The sequence below is a fragment of the Bos javanicus genome, chromosome 17, assembly GCF_032452875.1.
Source record: "Bos javanicus breed banteng chromosome 17, ARS-OSU_banteng_1.0, whole genome shotgun sequence".
NCBI lineage: Eukaryota > Metazoa > Chordata > Mammalia > Artiodactyla > Bovidae > Bos > Bos javanicus.
This window is the reverse complement of record NC_083884.1, coordinates 42,547,464-42,564,476: the sequence shown is the minus strand read 5'-3', so window position 1 is coordinate 42,564,476 and position 17,013 is coordinate 42,547,464. Positions and strand designations below refer to the sequence as shown.

Below are 17,013 nucleotides of genomic sequence, written 5' to 3'. Positions count from 1 at the left end.
GTGCTTAAGTTTTTCTGAACACTTCCAGGTAGCATATGGGCATAATTTGTAAATGTTTACATTCAGGAAGCTAGTATCACTTATTTCCTACTATTTTGTTGATGACAGTTCAGAATTCTGACAAAGACAAATGTACTACCATTTTTGACACCCTGGGATTTTACTTGCCATATGCTGATTACTTTAGCTTGTCCTTTCTTTAAGCCAATTATCTGTAACTTTTGTATGAATACTTGCATTAGTAGCCATAGATTTTTACCTCTTTACATTTCTAACGGAAGTTTCATGTAAGAATGGCCTATTGTTTTACCATTTCTATGTTTAATATTTGGATGTTTCAATATTGAAAAAGTGTTAATGTTATATCCCAAGCTAGTATTTTGTTTATTTTTGTTTATAGTTGGTTACACAACTGATGACTTAAGATTTATCTGGCAGTCGGGGGATCCTGTCCAGTTAGAAAAAATTGCCTTGCCTCAATTTGATATTAAAAAGGAAGATATTGAATATGGTAACTGCACAAAATACTATAAAGGCACTGGTAAGTAATGTCCTTTAAATTAAACAAAATGAAGTCCTATTCCAAAGATTTATTTCAATACTGTATATGCTAAGGACAGAATAGAGAAAACTAGTTAAAAAATAAGTTCAAAATTTATAGATGGTTCATACTGATATATTTAAATCTTTCATAAAATTACATTCACTAAAGTTAAACTTTTTTTTTACTCAGTAGATAGTTTTGCTTTTCTTTATGTAATTACAAATAAAAGAGTTTTCAATTTTTATTATTTTATTTTATTTTATATTTTATTCTCCAGGCAGTGATATTCTTAGATGTTGCCAAGAAATTCTGCTTTGGGAAGGGCCAGACATTATGGGTGTGAACATGTAACCCATTTATAGTCATCTGCTGTCATTAGGGCAGTTTTTTGATGTTAGTTTTTGACTGCATATTCTTGATTCTCAAAAGCATTCATCTTTATAGTCTGCAGGAAATAATTAGCACATGAGGTAATTGGGCATTGGTAAATATTCACTACATAATATTCTTGGCCTAGGTTATGGAACAGCCGATTATGAAATCTCAACAAATTAATCTCATTCATTAAATTACATCAAGCTTTACAGAAGTGAAAATGCAGTACTCACTGATCAATACTTTCATAATATGATTAGTATTCAAACCTTTGTGTCTCCTATGGTAGTTATAGGTTATTGAGGACTTTAGATATTAAATATAGTGCTATTGCCCTTAGCAATGTAAATAAAACGATGATTGATTTTGATCATTACATTCGTATCAATAATCTGTCTAACTTGTAAATTGCCATACAGTTCTAAGTCTATATCAGGAAGTAAATCAAAGATATTTATGAATAGATGAAATTAAAGTTTAAGTTTTTGCAACATTTGTGTTGACTTTGCAAAAATAAAAATATATAGTGTGATTGTGGAAAATTTATAGAGATCAAATGTTTGCACTAAAATTCTGCCATTGTGACATCATTAAGGAAGGACAAGATATGACTTAAAACATTCCTATCTGACACTAGAATAGAAGCGTGAACAATTGCATATTTGCATCATTGTAATAAACATGACACAGGCCAGCTCGGAAATAAAGTTAGTTTAAGCATCCATTATCACTGACCTTCAAATAAATTAACAGATTATATAACACTTATATATAAAGAGTCCCTTCTCTTGTAGAGTTGATAGTATTTTAGGACAAGAAACAAAATAAGCAAATACACTACTGAAAGAATTGCCAATTTTTTTTTAATGGAAAAAAGGAGCACTCTTAAAAATTTTACCGTCAGTGTACTCAATGAAGAAATCATAGATTTCAGTGATTGTTGGATATGGACATGATCTTTTTGCTCATTCTGAGACAGCTCCTGTATTGAACACAAAAAATAACTAAAACACTCGGTGAATGTCTTACTGAATGTCAAGGACAAATCTGTGTCAGCTGTGACCTGGGCACAGTGTTCCTTCTCCTCTCTCTGCTCCTCACTCAAATTATAGAGCCTGACTACAGTTTTTAGGGATTTTTACAAATCAAACGAAAAAATGAACTTGAAAGCCAATAGAGGTATTTTTGGGAGGATTGTTGTATAGAAACACATTTAGTAGATGGCTTTTTGAGTTCTTGCTGTAAGGCATTGTTTTAAGTGCTTTGTAGGAATTCCATAATTTAGTCCTCACAGGAATGTTATGAGTTCAGTGAGTGTTATTTTACTTGGAAAATAGTTACCCACATCCAGATTATATGCTTCACATTCTAAAATGAATAATCTCTAAATTGTCTTGAGAAGCTTGAAATATCTTTTATTGAAGTTTTAAACTTCATCTAGAGATGAAAATAAAATTAGTAATTTTATATCTAATTTTTTGTAGTATAAAATTATGTAAAAACAAAGTTGAAAACTCTGGTGTTATTCATTTTTTCACCTTTAAGCTCTGAATTTAAAAGTTTTCATTTGGGGATTCAGCAGTAAATAAAGGATAGATCCCTGCTTTTTTATAGATCCAATGGCAGGCAAATAAATGAAATATAATCCCTTTTAGTTCAAAGAAGGAACTAGGGTGTGCTGTGGTGGAGAGTATTCAGGGAAATACTCAAGATTTATGATTAGTAAATCTTTCCTAGATTTTTGTGTATGGTATTTTTTGGTTTATCATAAATGAGTCAATTATATCTCATTATTTACAGAAAATAACAAAAACTCATGGCTAAGAGAGTAATAATTGAAACTATATTTCAGTAAACATGCTTTATCAACATTTATATGAATAATTGTATGTATATAAGAAACATTTTAGTGTTTGGATAATACTTAGAAATATATGTAGAAAAATAGAACATTCAAAATATATGGAATGCTTAACAGTGTAGAATAGTGGATAAGACAGAGGGCAGCATGTACAAAAGGATGGCCAATACTTTGTTTAATTTGTATAAAATTATCCAAAAATCATGATTTGGCTTTAACTTTATTAAAAATTATTGTTTTTGTAATTATAGAAATTACAGAGGTGGAGAAAAATATGAGTATGAAAGTATAATTCCAAATTCAATTTCTATACTTACATTGGAAGCCCGAGTGAGTAATAATCAAGTAAAGCCTCATAGGAAATAGTAAATTGAATTCGCCAATGAACATTTATATCAATTAGCTGCCCACCTGCCTCTCATAAATTTAACAGTACCACGAAAAGATCAAAAAAGATCAAGAAATGTTTCTGATAAAAGCTTATGGAGCAAATTACTGTTATATCCAAGCATGTATTTCTCTGCCACATGCATCCAAGTCCTGGGAAGTTCCCCAGTGGGGTGCCTTCAGATGAAGGACTTAAGTTTCTAGGCTGTCATCTATATGTGAGGGGATAGGATACAAAATGCATTTGAAAGTAAGCAACCTTATAGAAGATTATTACGATCTTTGTGACAACCTAGGCTCCTAAAGATACATAGTAAACACATATGTGTCCTTCCCTACTTCATAGGCACTAGATGGGTGTGGAATTAGTTACCTTGAGCAAGTGGTGCTCTTACAAAGCAAGGTACTTCAGAACCACTGGTAGGAAATACTGTGGGCCTTCTTGATCACAGCAAATAGACTTGTAAAAGATGACATTTTGGAAGTTTTGCACATGATTGTTAGTTGGAAGCTTTTGTTCTTATTTGTCCAGGAAGGAAGTTGAAATAAGAGATGGGCGTTGAATGAGAGGAAGTTTCCATCGGTTTGTCCTTCATGTCTTCTTAGAACCTGTGCACGATTTTCACAAATTTCTTAGTTTTAATGAAATTAAAGGGAATGGCAACCCACTCCAGTATTTTTGCCTGGATGATTGCATGGACAGAGGAGCTTGGCAGGCCACAGTCCATGGGGTTGCAAAGAGTCGAACACAACTGAGCAGCTAACACTTTCACTTTCAGTGAAATTAAAATTTAAAAAAGACAAACACTGTGCATTGCTTTTTTTGATATAATATGGAAACATTTGGCATAATTAGAATTTACTTCAGTTCAAATCAGCTCTTTATATTTGTTATGTATTAGCTCTAATATCTTTCTAATCTCTCTGAGGTATCGATCATTATAATTCACATTAGGAAAAGGATAGATTTCTAATCTAAGTTATTTGATAAAAGGATAAGAATAGCCATTCTTTTATTCAACAGTTTTTAACATGTGCATTGTGTGCAATTACTACTCTGGATACTACTAACGAATAAAAATGACATGACAACTATTCTAGCATCTGAAGTATATGTCTTCTTCCCAACTAGCAAAAAGAGATAAATGCAACTTTTTATTTTTATTTTATTTTTTAAATTTAATTTTATTTTTTATCTTTACAATATTGTATTGGTTTTTCCATATATCAACATGAATCCGCCAGAGTTATACACGTTTTAGCATAGTAAAAAGTAATATTGCCTTTTGCCCCATAATTATTTTATTTATTCACTGTTCATTCGTTTTGACATTTGAAAATAATTTTGTACAGCTTAAGCTGAGCACAGCTGAAAATATTTTAACTTTTTGAAATTCATACATAACCTTCCTTTTGTTGAATGGGAAATGACATTTTTATCTAAAGCAAGCATTAAAATAAAGCATCTCAGACATCTGGAAATGTCTCTTCTATGCCAATGCCGCGAGAATATTTGTGTCACTTATTTTCTTTCTCCAGTCAGCAAAGGCTATTATGAGGCGGCCCATAATTTGTGATTAATTTGTGAGACTAGTTGATATCATGGTAGCTCTAGAATGATGTTGTAAAGTGGTGTCTGCTTTTGTCTATGTCTGTGAAAGTGAAATCCTTTCCCTCAATTAGGGAACATTCAAGGTCCTGGAGTGGAGCCAGGGGAGGCTTGGAAGAGATGTCAGATGTCTGCTGTCTGTAACCTTTTACCTTCATGGACTGGGGACATTCATTTCTTATCCTTGCTAATGTTTACCTCTAACACTATCTTCAGGGTTAAAGTATAAATATGCATATGAGCTACTGTAGTTGGCCAGTTCTCCCAGATAAGAAGTGGTTCACAAGGCTGAAAATTATGTTGACAATGCATAATCCAGGAGTGTTTCTTTGTAGACTTGCGCTGCTTCGATTTGCTGTTCCCAGGGGCTCTCAGAGTACCCAAGGATGATAAAAAGCTTAAGTCATTGAAAAATCTCTGAACAAAGACTTAAAAGCTGAGACTGGGTATCACAGAGCAGCATGGGTGTTTGCTTTGCAATCTCATAATGGAGTTGCAAAAGGTTGGATGAAACAGGTCCCATAATTCCATCCTCTTAGATCACATAAATGATGTATATTTACAGAAAAAAATACTCCATTTTTGGTGGAGTTCACTTTGTGAAGTTGCTTCAAGCAGCAATGACTCCTGATTTACGTGCACACTGTGATTTTGCAGTCGGATGTGCCAGGAACCTCACTCCTGTTTGCCTCTGTGTCTGGCAGGGTACTACACGTGTGTGGAAGTCATCTTCACCCTGAGGAGGCAGGTGGGCTTCTACATGATGGGCGTCTATGCCCCGACCCTGCTCATCGTGGTTCTGTCCTGGCTTTCCTTCTGGATCAACCCTGATGCCAGTGCTGCCAGAGTGCCCCTGGGTAAAGTGTCTCTCTCGGGGGGTCAGGAGCGTGCTTGCGTCTTTATAGAAGAGACTGCGTAGTTTTGAATTCATACTAAATCATTTAGAAACAATGAGTCTTGGAATGGTTTGTAACCTTTTCCTCAGACTTTCTCCAATTCTTGACATTGAACTAGATTTTCTCTCTGTTTATGCATTCTATAATTAAGCCAAGTTTTCTCTTTTTGTGTCCTTGGGGTATTTTAAGCAGTTAATCCACCCTAAATTGATGCTCATGAAATAATTATTAATAAGCGATTTTCATGGATAATGGAAGCCTAAAATCCCCAGTAGTGCCAAGCTTAAAAATGAATGACTATTTGGGTAGAAATCTTTCTAAATCATTTTATATACCATCTCATACTTTTCATCAGGGAATGTGTAATAACATTTATCGTTTTAAAAATGACTTGGCATCATTTTCCTGAACACTAATTATTGTGTGCGTACCATCAGGAGAGCTAGAGAAAATAGGATCTGGTGATCCTATAGATATGTATCAAGCCTGTTTGTTATTTTTAATGCTCTGTGACATAGAAACACCACTAGCCAGAGTTGGAAATTATATCTGTATTAAGGCTTAAATAGTCTTTGGTTGGGAAAATAATTGATAGCCTTTATTCTGGGTAAAGTGAATAAACTTTTAAGTAAGAGCATCGTAACAACACATTTTGATTGCTTGGAGAGTTTTGAAATTTGTCATTCATATGTATGTGTGTGTTTTCTGAACATCACATGAAACTTACATAGGTAAGTCTGTGAAATATCTCACCTCTCAGCAACCTGATTAGTTTCAGGATTTTATTTTTTTTTCTATCATCAAAAAGGCCTTGTTCAAGCCTCCCTCCTGACTTACTGGAGGAACTAAATACAAGTATTAAAGAATAGGAAGTCAGGAAAGAGCCAATGAAAATGACAATTTTATCCAGATAAGAAATTTGGTGATTTTTCTCTAATAAAAACCACAGAGACCAGATCTATATCTTAATAAGCAAAAAAAGTGAGAAATTTCATCCTAAGAATTGTGTATCTCTAAGGAAGACAATATAATTGCTAGATTAATCCTTTAGGAAAGTAGAATTAACTTTGTAGATATTGTACTGGGACTAAAATACCTCAAAACTTGATTTAAAGTCTTATGCTTGTCAAAAATATCATGCTTTTCCCTTAAATTGCTAAATATTCTGTTTATTAGAGTTATCTTACTCTCATGAAGTGATATAAATTGAAATATCAGCCTTCCAAGGATGCTCTGGAGACATCCCAATCTCTGGCTTGTTTTTGGAGGAAACTCTCTGTAAACCCTCATCTCTTATAGGACTTCTGATTATAAAATTCTTGAGCTATCACTTAGCATCCAGCAGACCCACTATTTGGAAAGAAGTTAATGGTTAAATATCGATCTCTAGAATCAAACCAGGTCTGAATTCCAGCTCTGTGCCTACCAGTTGTTACAACTAGCCATCAGATCCAGCCTCTACGAACATACTCTTGAACATCAACAGGGATGAAAAAGTACTGCAGGGACTTTAGGAAATTTGGGGAAAAAAGTGAGTGTTAAGCCCATTCATGAGTTCATAATGTGCCTCATTTACATATTACTTTACAAAGCACTTAGACACATTCTAGTTTATTCAGCAGATACCTATGGAGCACTGACTATGGGCTAGGTACTATGCAAAATGATGGGATGTAAAGTAAGTAGTGAATAAATAGTTTATAAAATAGATTTTTAAAAGCACAACTCAGCCTCAGTGAATTTATGCGCTCTTGGGAAGAAACAGACACCAAATAAGTACAACATAGAATATGTAAGATGGAGACACAGAATGGAAAGTTGAGGGCAGCAGCCTGCTTGTGGAGAATTGCCTCAATAAGAAAGTGATGTTGAGAAGAGCAGGAAGGAGGGGAGTGAATGGACCAGTATAGATTTCTAGGAAGGGAGTAACTGGTCAGCAATCAGGGGAGCATCCTTGAGGCAGAAGCCTGCCTAGGACACTAAGGAATCCAGTAAGAGAAGGGGGAATCAGTAGATGAGGTCAGAAAATTAACAGTGGTGAGAGATGGGCTATGGAACACTTCTTAAGGAATTCTGGTGACTTTGGCTTTTATTCAGAGTGAAATGTGAAGGCCCTGAGAGCTTTTGAGTCAATCTGATTGAAATTTTAACTGTTTCTCTTTACTTCTTTGTTTAGAATAGGCTGAAAGGCAGCAAAGGCAGCAAAAATAGAAGCAAGGAAAGCGGGTAGGAAGCCTGAAATAATCACTGGTGTGAACCAGGGAGTGTTAGTGGAGGTACTTATGAATATTAGATGATGGATGTGGTAGAGAGAGATTTGTAGATGTGCTGCATGTGGGATTTAAGAAAGTAGAATAAACTTAAGAGGTGAAATTGCCATTAACAGAGGTGAGTAGAGCTTCAGGTAGAGTAGTTTTGAGAATGTGGGGGAGGTTCTGGATGCACTGAGTTTGAGATATCTGTTAGGTGGAGATAGCAGGTCTTGGAGAAAACAAAATTGGAGATCTGAGTTTGAGATTTCTCAGGATTTAGATGGTATTTAGAGGGGTGAGTGGAATGGAGATAGCGGAATCTCAGGGCTAAATCCTTGAGATTGAGAAGATGAGGAACAACCCATGTGATGTGGTTTCCTAGAATCCTGCCAAGTGGATAATTATGTGTTTTCAGGGAAGGAGAGTGACCAGTCAGTGCCCGTAGGTCAAGGCCAGGGCTAAAGATTGCCCTTGGCTTTAGCAGCCTGGGGAGTCACTGGCATGCAGGACAAAGAGTGTCCATGGAGTGAGGAGAAGGAGAAAGCCTGGTGGGAGTGACTTCAGGAGTGCATAGGAGGGGGACCTGGAGATGGGCAATGTGAACAACTCGTTGGACACTGTTAGGTGCCAAAAGTAAAAGAGGATAGGTAAATGGTAGGGGTGGGAATGGAAGTCAAGAAGGTTTCTGGTTTTGTTTTTTTTTAAGGCAGACTGTCAGCGCATGGTTATTTTTGGTGGAAAATAATCAGTAGGAAAGGAAAAAATTAGCAATGGAAGAAGTGCAGCAGTAGTGAGGGAACATGAGTGGTAAGCAAGGGAGAGACTGGACTTTGCCAGATTAAAGTCAATTTTTCCTTGGGGTCAGCAAACTCTTTCCGTAACAGACTGGAGAGTAAACATTTTAGGTTTCTGTTGAGACCCCCAAATCTTCTATCATAGTGCTAAAGCAGCCTTAGAAAATACATAGCTGAAGAAATGAGAATGTATCCCAATAAGACTTGATTTATAGAAATAGGTGGTGAGTTACATTTGCCCTGTGCATTGAGATGACTGACCCTGGTCTGTAGGGTCAGGAGAGAAGGCAGGGCAAGTGGGCATAGACAGAGAACGTGGACAAATGTGGTCGTGGAGTTTGTCATTGAGTTTGATTTTTTAATAAAGTAGTAAGAAAGATCATGAGTTGCAGGTGTGGTGGGAGAGAGTGTTGTGGGATTGAAGGGAGAGAGAAAGTAGTAAAGGAACAGAGGAAATACATCCTGACTACCTGGTAGGATCCTGGACCTCTTGACGTCAATGATCATAAATTTAAAGTGGGATCAGTCGATATGTTCGCAGCGTATGTCATGGCTGGGCTTCCCCACGGAAGGGCTTCCCTTCCCTTTACCGTTCCCTGACGGTAAAGAATCCACCTGCATTGCAAGAGATCTGGGTTCGATCCCTGGGTCAGGAAGATCCCCTGGAGAAGGAAATGGCTACCCACTCCAGTATGCTTGCCTGGAAAATCCTATGGATAGAGGAGCTGGCGGGCTGCAGTCCATGGGGTCACAAAGAGTCAGACACGACTAAGCTAAGTGCACATGTCATGGCTACAGTCTGGTAATCGTGTAGTTAACTTCTCCACCTGGTGGGGGTTTCAGTATGTACATGACGGCTCACAAGATATGACTTAGAATATTATCTACAGCTTTTGAGAAGGAACTAAAGGTTCTTGTGCATGCATGCACACATGCTTAGTCATGTTTGACTCTTTGTGACCACGTGGACTGTAGCCCACCAGGCTCCTCTGTTTATGGGATTTTCCCAGTAAGAGTACTGGAACAGGTTGCCATTTCTTCCTCCAGGGGATCTTTCCAACTCAGAGATAGAACCTGCATTTCCTGAGAACCTGCATTTCCTGAGTCTCTTGTGTTGCAGGAGGATTCTTTACCACTGAGCCACTAGGGAAGCCAAAGGTTTTTGACGATGCTTAATGACTAAACTGTTATTATTTGATGTACTTTGTTTTCTTTGGTTTCTGCATTTTCTCACTTCTCTGATTAAACTTATTCTTTGGCTTAAGTTTTCCACAGACAGAAGGCAGACAGAAGACATGAGGGACAAAACCCATAGGGTCCTGCTCCACTTCAATAGTATGCTTTCCTATTAAACAGTTGTTGGAGATTTGGGTTGTTTCCAGTTTTGGAGTATTACAAATGGTGCTATGAATAATTGTGTACGAGCCTCTGTGTGGGTATATGTTTTCATTACTTTTGCATAAAGACCTAGAAGTGAGATTTCTGCATTTTATGGGGAAAGTATGTTTCACTTTTCTAAAATAGTGTTGCAGTTCAGTTCAGTTCAGTCACTCAGTCCTGTCTGATTCTTTGCGACCCCATGAATCGCAGCACGCCAGGCCTCCCTGTCCATCACCAACTCCCGGAGTTCACTCAGACTCATGTCCATTGAGTCTGTGATGCTGTCCAACCATCTCATCCTCTGTCGTCCCCTTTTCCTCCTGCCCCCAATCCCTCCCAGCATCAGGGTCTTTTCCTTTTTTTTTATTTTATTTTATTTTTAAACTTTACAATATTGTATTGGTTTTGCCAAATATTGAAATGAATCCACCACAGGTATACATGTGTTCCCCATCCTGAACCCTCCTCCCTCCTCCCTCCCCATACCATCCCTCTAGGTCGTCCCAGTGCACCAGCCCCAAGCATCCAGTATCGTGCATCGAACCTGGACTGGCGACTCGTTTCATACATGATATTATACATGTTTCAATGCCATTCTCCCAAATCTTCCCACCCTCTCCCTCTCCCACAGAGTCTATACGACTGTTCTATACATCAGTGTCTCTTTTGCTGTCTCGTACACAGGGTTATTGTTACCATCTTTCTAAATTCCATATATATGCGTTAGTATACTGTATTGGTGTTTATCTTTCTGGCTTACTTCACTCTGTATAATAGGCTCCAGTTTCATCCACCTCATTAGAACTGATTCACATGTATTATTTTTAATGGCTGAGTAATACTCCATTGTATATATGTACCACAGCTTTCTTATCCATTCATCTGCTGATGGACCTCTAGGTTGCTTCCATGTCCAGGCTATTATAAACAGTGCTGCGATGAACATTGGGGTACACGTGTCTCTTTCCCTTCTGGTTTCCTCAGTGTGTATGCCCAGCAGTGGGATTGCTGGATCATAAGGCAGTTCTATTTCCAGTTTTTTAAGGAATCTCCACACTGTTCTCCATAGTGGCTGTACTAGTTTGCATTCCCACCAACAGTGTAAGAGGGTTCCCTTTTCTCCACACCCTCTCCAGCATTTATTGCTTGTAGACTTTTGGATCGCAGCCATTCTGACTGGCGTGTAATGGTACCTCATAGTGGTTTTGATTTGCATTTCTCTGATAATGAGTGATGTTGAGCATCTTTTCATGTGTTTGTTAGCCATCTGTATATCTTCTTTGGAGAAATGGGTCTTTTCCAATGAGTCAACCCTTCACGTGAGGTGGCCAAAGTATTGGAGTTTCAGCTTTAGCATCAGTCCTTCCAATGAACACCCAAGACTGATCTGCTTTAGAATAGACTGGTTGGATCTCCTTGCAGTCCAAGGGACTCTCAAGAGTCTTCTCCAACACCACAGTTCAAAAGCATCAATTCTTCGGCACTCAGCTTTCTTTACAGTCCAACTCTCACATCCATCCATGACCACTGGAAAAACCATAGCCTTAACTAGATGGACCTTTGTTGGCAAAGTAATATCTCTGCTTTTTAATGTGCTATCTAGGTTGGTCATAACTTTCCTTCCAAGGAGTAGGGTCTTTTAATTTCATGGCTGCAGTCACTATCTGCAGTGATTTTGGAGCCCCCCAAAATAAAATCTGACACTGTTTCCACTGTTTCCCCATCTATTTCCCATGAAGTGATGGGACCAGATGCCATGATCTTCGTTTTCTGAATGTTGAGCTTTAAGCCAACTTTTTCACTCTTCTCTTTCACTTTCATCAAGAGTTCCTCTTCACTTTCTGCCATAAGGGTGGTGTCATCTGCATATCTGAGGTTACTGATATTTCTCCCAGAAGTCTTGATTCTAGCTTGTGCTTCTTCCAGCCCAGTGTTTCTCATGATGTACTCCGCATAGAAGTTAAATAAGCAGGGTGACAATATACAGCCTTGATGTACTCCTTTTCCTATTTGGAACCAGTCTGTTGTTCCATGTCCAGTTCTAACTGTTGCTTCCTGACCTGCATACAGATTTCTCAAGAGGCAGGTCAGGTGGTCTGGTATTCCCATCTCTTTCAGAATTTTCCACAGTTTATTGTGATCCACACAGTCAAAGGCTTTGGCATAGTCAATAAAGCAGAAATCGATGTTTTTCTGGAACTCTCTTGCTTTTTTGATGATTCAGCAGATGTTGGCAATTTGATCTCTGGTTCCTCTGCCTTTTCTAAAACCAGCTTGAACATCAGGAAGTTCACGGTTCACGTATTGCTGAAGCCTGGCTTGGAGAATTTTGAGCATTACTTTACTAGCGTGTGACATAAATGCAATTGTGTGGTAGTTTGAGCATTCTTTGGCATTGCCTTTCTTTGGGATTGGAATGAAAACTGACCTTTCCCAGTCCTGTGGCCACTGCTGAGTTTTCCAAATTTGCTGGCATATTGAGTGCAGCACTTTCACAGCATCATCTTTCAGGATTTGAAATAGCTCAACTGGAATTCCATCACCTCCACTAGCTTTGTTTGTAGTGATGCTTTCTAAGGCCCACTTGACTTCACATTCCAGGATATCTGGCTCTAGATGAGTGATAACACCATCGTGATTATCTGGGTCATGAAGATCTTTTTTGTACAGTTTTTCTGTGTATTCTTGCCATCTCTTCTTAATATCTTCTGCTTCTGTTAGGGCCATACCATTTCTGTCCTTTATCGAGCCCATCTTTGCATGAAATGTTCCCTTGGTATCTCTAATTTTCTTGAAGAGATCTCTAGTCTTTCCCATTCTGTTGTTTTCCTCTATTTCTTTGCACTAATCGCTGAGGAAGGCTTTCTTATCTCTCCTTGCTATTCTTTGGAACTCTGCATTCAGATGCTTATATCTTTCCTTTTGTCCTTTGCTTTTCGCTTCTCTTCTTTTCACAGCTATTTGTAAGGCTTTATTAATGTAATATACTGTTTTGTTTGTTTTATATACTCCTCTGTCACATACTCCCCAAACACTTAATTTTTGTGTCTTCTTGTGGTGCCTCTAGTACAATGTTGAATAGAATTGTGAGAGATGTTTATTCCTAACCCTGGGTAGCAATAGTTGAAGCATTCACTGTTGCTTATAATACCAGCTCTCTATTCCAACTTGCAAAGAGTCAGACACCACTGAGTGACTGAACTGAACTGAACTTATCATGACTGTTGAATTTTGCCAGATGCTTTCTCTGTGTATGTTTAAATGTTTATGTTGTTTCCCTTTATTTGGTGAATTTTACCAATTGATTTCTAGATGATAGATGAGTTGGAAAAATTATTAGGACAAACATGTTCATAATATTGATTTTCCTTTTAATGTCTAGCTGTAGCAATGTGTTCAATCCTATATATTCCTGATACTGTTAACTGGTCAGTTTTTTTTTTTTTTTTTACTGCTCTAGCTAAAGGCTTATCCATTTTCTTGGTATTTTCAAAACATAAGCTTTGATTTCATTCATTTTTCCTATTTATTTTTCTTTTTCATTGATTTTAGCTCTTTATTCTTTCTTTTCACTTAGTTTAGATTTTTAATTTTTTTATTTTTTAAATTAATTTGTTAGGAGTAATAATTTTTATTGGAACATAGTTGATTCATAATGTTGTGTTAGTGTCTGCTGTACAGCAAAGTGAATCAGCCATACAGAAACATATACCTACTCTTTAGATTCTAATAGATTTTATTTTATCTTTTTCTTGGTGCTTGAAATAGAAACTCCGTTCATTTTAGGTCTTTCTTCTTTTTTAATTTGAGCCCTTAAAGTTACAAAGTTCCTTGTAAGGCCTCCTTTAGCTGAAGTGCACAAATGTTGATATATTTTTACCTTCTTTCATTAACATTTTTCTTCTTATTTACATTATGATTTCTTATTGAGCCCATGGATTTTTTAGATGTGTGTAGTTTGGTTTCCAAATATTTAGGATTTCCATAAGTACTTGAATACGATTTGTTTTTAATCTTATCAGGGACCAAAGTTGATGATTTCAATACTTCTATGTTTATTGAGCCTTTTTAATGGCCCAGCCCAGCATATGTTTCCTGGCATCATCCCATGTACACTTGTAGCGCATCTTTGTCATTGTTGGTGTAGTATTCATAAATATGAATGGAGCCAAGTCAGTTGATAGTACTTTTAAAATCTTTCCTGTCTTTTGTCTAAGTCATAGTTATTGATGAGGGTATGGTTAAAATCTCCAACTCTAATTATGGAATTATGCTTCAGGTATTTTGAAGCTCTGATATTAGACTGACACATATTTCTAATTTTACCCAAAAAGAAAAATGAAATCATGTTACTGACTTAAATTAAATTTCAGGATATTCTGTCAATATGGCTATTTTGACCCAGTGTATATTTCCTTTCTTTCTTTTTTCCCTACATTGTTTCAAAAGATTACAAAATCAATTTTCCAATCTTTTCCTAGGATGGCTCATATTATTTTTTAAAAATTTACAAGAAAAACATGTATCATTTACCCTAGATTCATTTTGCTTTTTTAAAAAAAGGATTGGTTTGTATTCTAGTTTTATTTTTCTTCCTGTCTTTTTTTGATTTGCATTCTTCACTGTTAACAAAAATCAAAGCTTCCTCTGTGCATTTTAGGTAGGCTTTGTCTTCAGCTATTTCTTTAACTATAAAAGTGATTGTGGCAGGAATGTCTTATACTTCTTACTCTAAGTAAGCTGTAACATTTTTTTTTCCTGGTACATAAAATGCTTTTGTTGCTGCTAAAAAAGGATTTTTAAAAACAAATAATTTTCAATCATAAATGTAAAAAGATGAGTAACTCAGGTCACAATTCAGATCTCTAGTAGGCCACGTATTGGAGAAGGAAATGGCAACCCACTCCAGTGTTCTTGCCTGGAGAATCCCAGGGATGGGGGAGCCTGGTCGGCAGCCGTCTGTGGGCTCGCACAGAGTCAGACACAACTGAAGCGACTTAGCAGCAGCAGCAGCAGGCCACCTTTCTTTCTTTCTTCTTATAGTACCTTTCTTTCTTCTTATAGTCTTTTATTATCATCTGGAGCATGGTTCAAGATCTATTTGATTGTAAGAATCTCCTTCAAAAATTTCAAAACTATTTTTGGATTTGCACATGGTAGCAACTGTAGTTTTGCTTTTAACTGTCCTTTGGTTAGAATGATGTGAAATGATAACATGCTGATATAATAATTTAGCAGTATTTCTAAATGAATTTTCATGTTATTAATAACAACTACATAGATAGGAATTTAGAGAGTATTGTAATTCATCTCAGTGTGGGATAAAAAAGATTTTAGGTTTAGATAGTAGCTGCTATGCACAGTTTCTCCAAACTCACTCTGTTGGTTCTGTTTGTTGTGAATAGAACCCCCTTTCTTTTCCTTTCCATTCTTCACACTTTTTTCCCTTTTTTTCTTCTTTTCCTTTTTTAGTCTTCTAGTTTTGGTATTCCTCTTTATTTTTTTTATTTGTTTTTTTTTAATATAAATTTATTTATTTTAATTGGAGGTTAATTACTTTACAATATTGTATTGGTTTTGCCATACATCAACATGAATCCACCACAGGTATTCCTCTTTAATTCAGTGCATTCCTAGCATGAAGTGAAGTGAAGTGAAGTTGCTCAGTCGTGTCCGACTCTTTGCGACCCTATGGACAGTAGCCTACCAGATTTCTCCATCTGTAGCCTACCAGGCTTCTCCATCTGTGGGATTTTCGAGGCAAGAGTACTGGAGTGGGTTGCCATTTCCTTCTCCAGGGGATCTTCCTGACCCAGGGACTGAACCCAAGTCCCCTGCATTGCAGGCAGATGCTTTACCGTCTGAGCCACCAGGGAAGTTCCTAGCATATGTGCTATTTAAGAATCATTCTACAGATGTTTCCTCTGAGATTGGCTAAATGAAAACTCTCTGGACATCCCACAGTCAATCAGAGTTCACTATACATAGTGGTACTGTAAGGATTTTATCACTATAAAGTATTTTCTTTATACTGATGAGCTAAACAACTTTCTCTTCCCTCTGAATTCTTTATAAATGTTTTTGTCCAGGTCAGTTCTTTATGTAATTTATTATTGCTTTAATTTATATTATTTGTCAGCCATAACATTTAATATATGTAGACCTCCACATCTATTTATCAGAATTGATAAAAGTTTTATGGCATATTCCCTGATTTGAAATCTAGACTTGATTTGTTTTTGCACTAGGGAGAGAAAATTAACAAATGACAAATAAGGACTATATATTTTAAACGTTTTTAGAAATATTAAACCAAGAAGTCCTGACATTTATTAGTGAGGTGCTCCATTAAATAAGGATATTTTATTAAGAATACAATATTGAAATTATAAAAATCCACATTTGTATGAATGATGGGCTTCACATTTCTTTTTATTGGTTCATAATATAGTAAAATTCAGGCAAAATTTCACTATGGGTTAGTTACAAGTGAAGTAATCCCATCTGACAGCTGTCTTAAGAAAATACTGAATTGTCTAGAGAAATATTATTTTCTCAAATTTCTTATTTTAGGATGAAAGAGCATATGGACGTTTCCTATTTTAATGGTTTCCTGTGGACAAGGTTCACAGTCATGTCCCTCAGTTCATCTCCATTTCCATTCCTGCTTCTTCAAAACGATACAAATCTTAGTGGAATTGGCCACTATGGGTTTTATTAACTTAACACCTGGGACTTTAAATACCTCCCAAATGTCCATTAATATCCTATCCCTCCTAATTCCTCTCTGCTTCTTTGATCCCCTTTTCTGACGCCTGAGCATCCCTGCCTCAGAGTCCCTCCCCTTTTCACCATGACGCCCCTAAATGATACTGACTGACCAGTTTGTCCTTTAACAAGTTCCCAGTTTTTGTT

At 36.7% G+C, this 17,013-nt stretch overlaps 1 protein-coding gene across 1 annotated transcript in view; it reads left to right on the top strand.

Annotated features, from left to right (window-relative positions):
* The window catches only part of GLRB (glycine receptor beta), an 89,365-nt gene that overhangs the window by 59,274 nt on the left and 13,078 nt on the right, over positions 1 to 17,013 (top strand). Inside the window, exons 7-8 of the mRNA XM_061384343.1 lie at positions 401 to 541; positions 5,481 to 5,633. Coding sequence (XP_061240327.1) covers positions 401 to 541; positions 5,481 to 5,633 — 294 coding nt within the window. The remainder of the gene's footprint in view (positions 1 to 400; positions 542 to 5,480; positions 5,634 to 17,013) is intronic.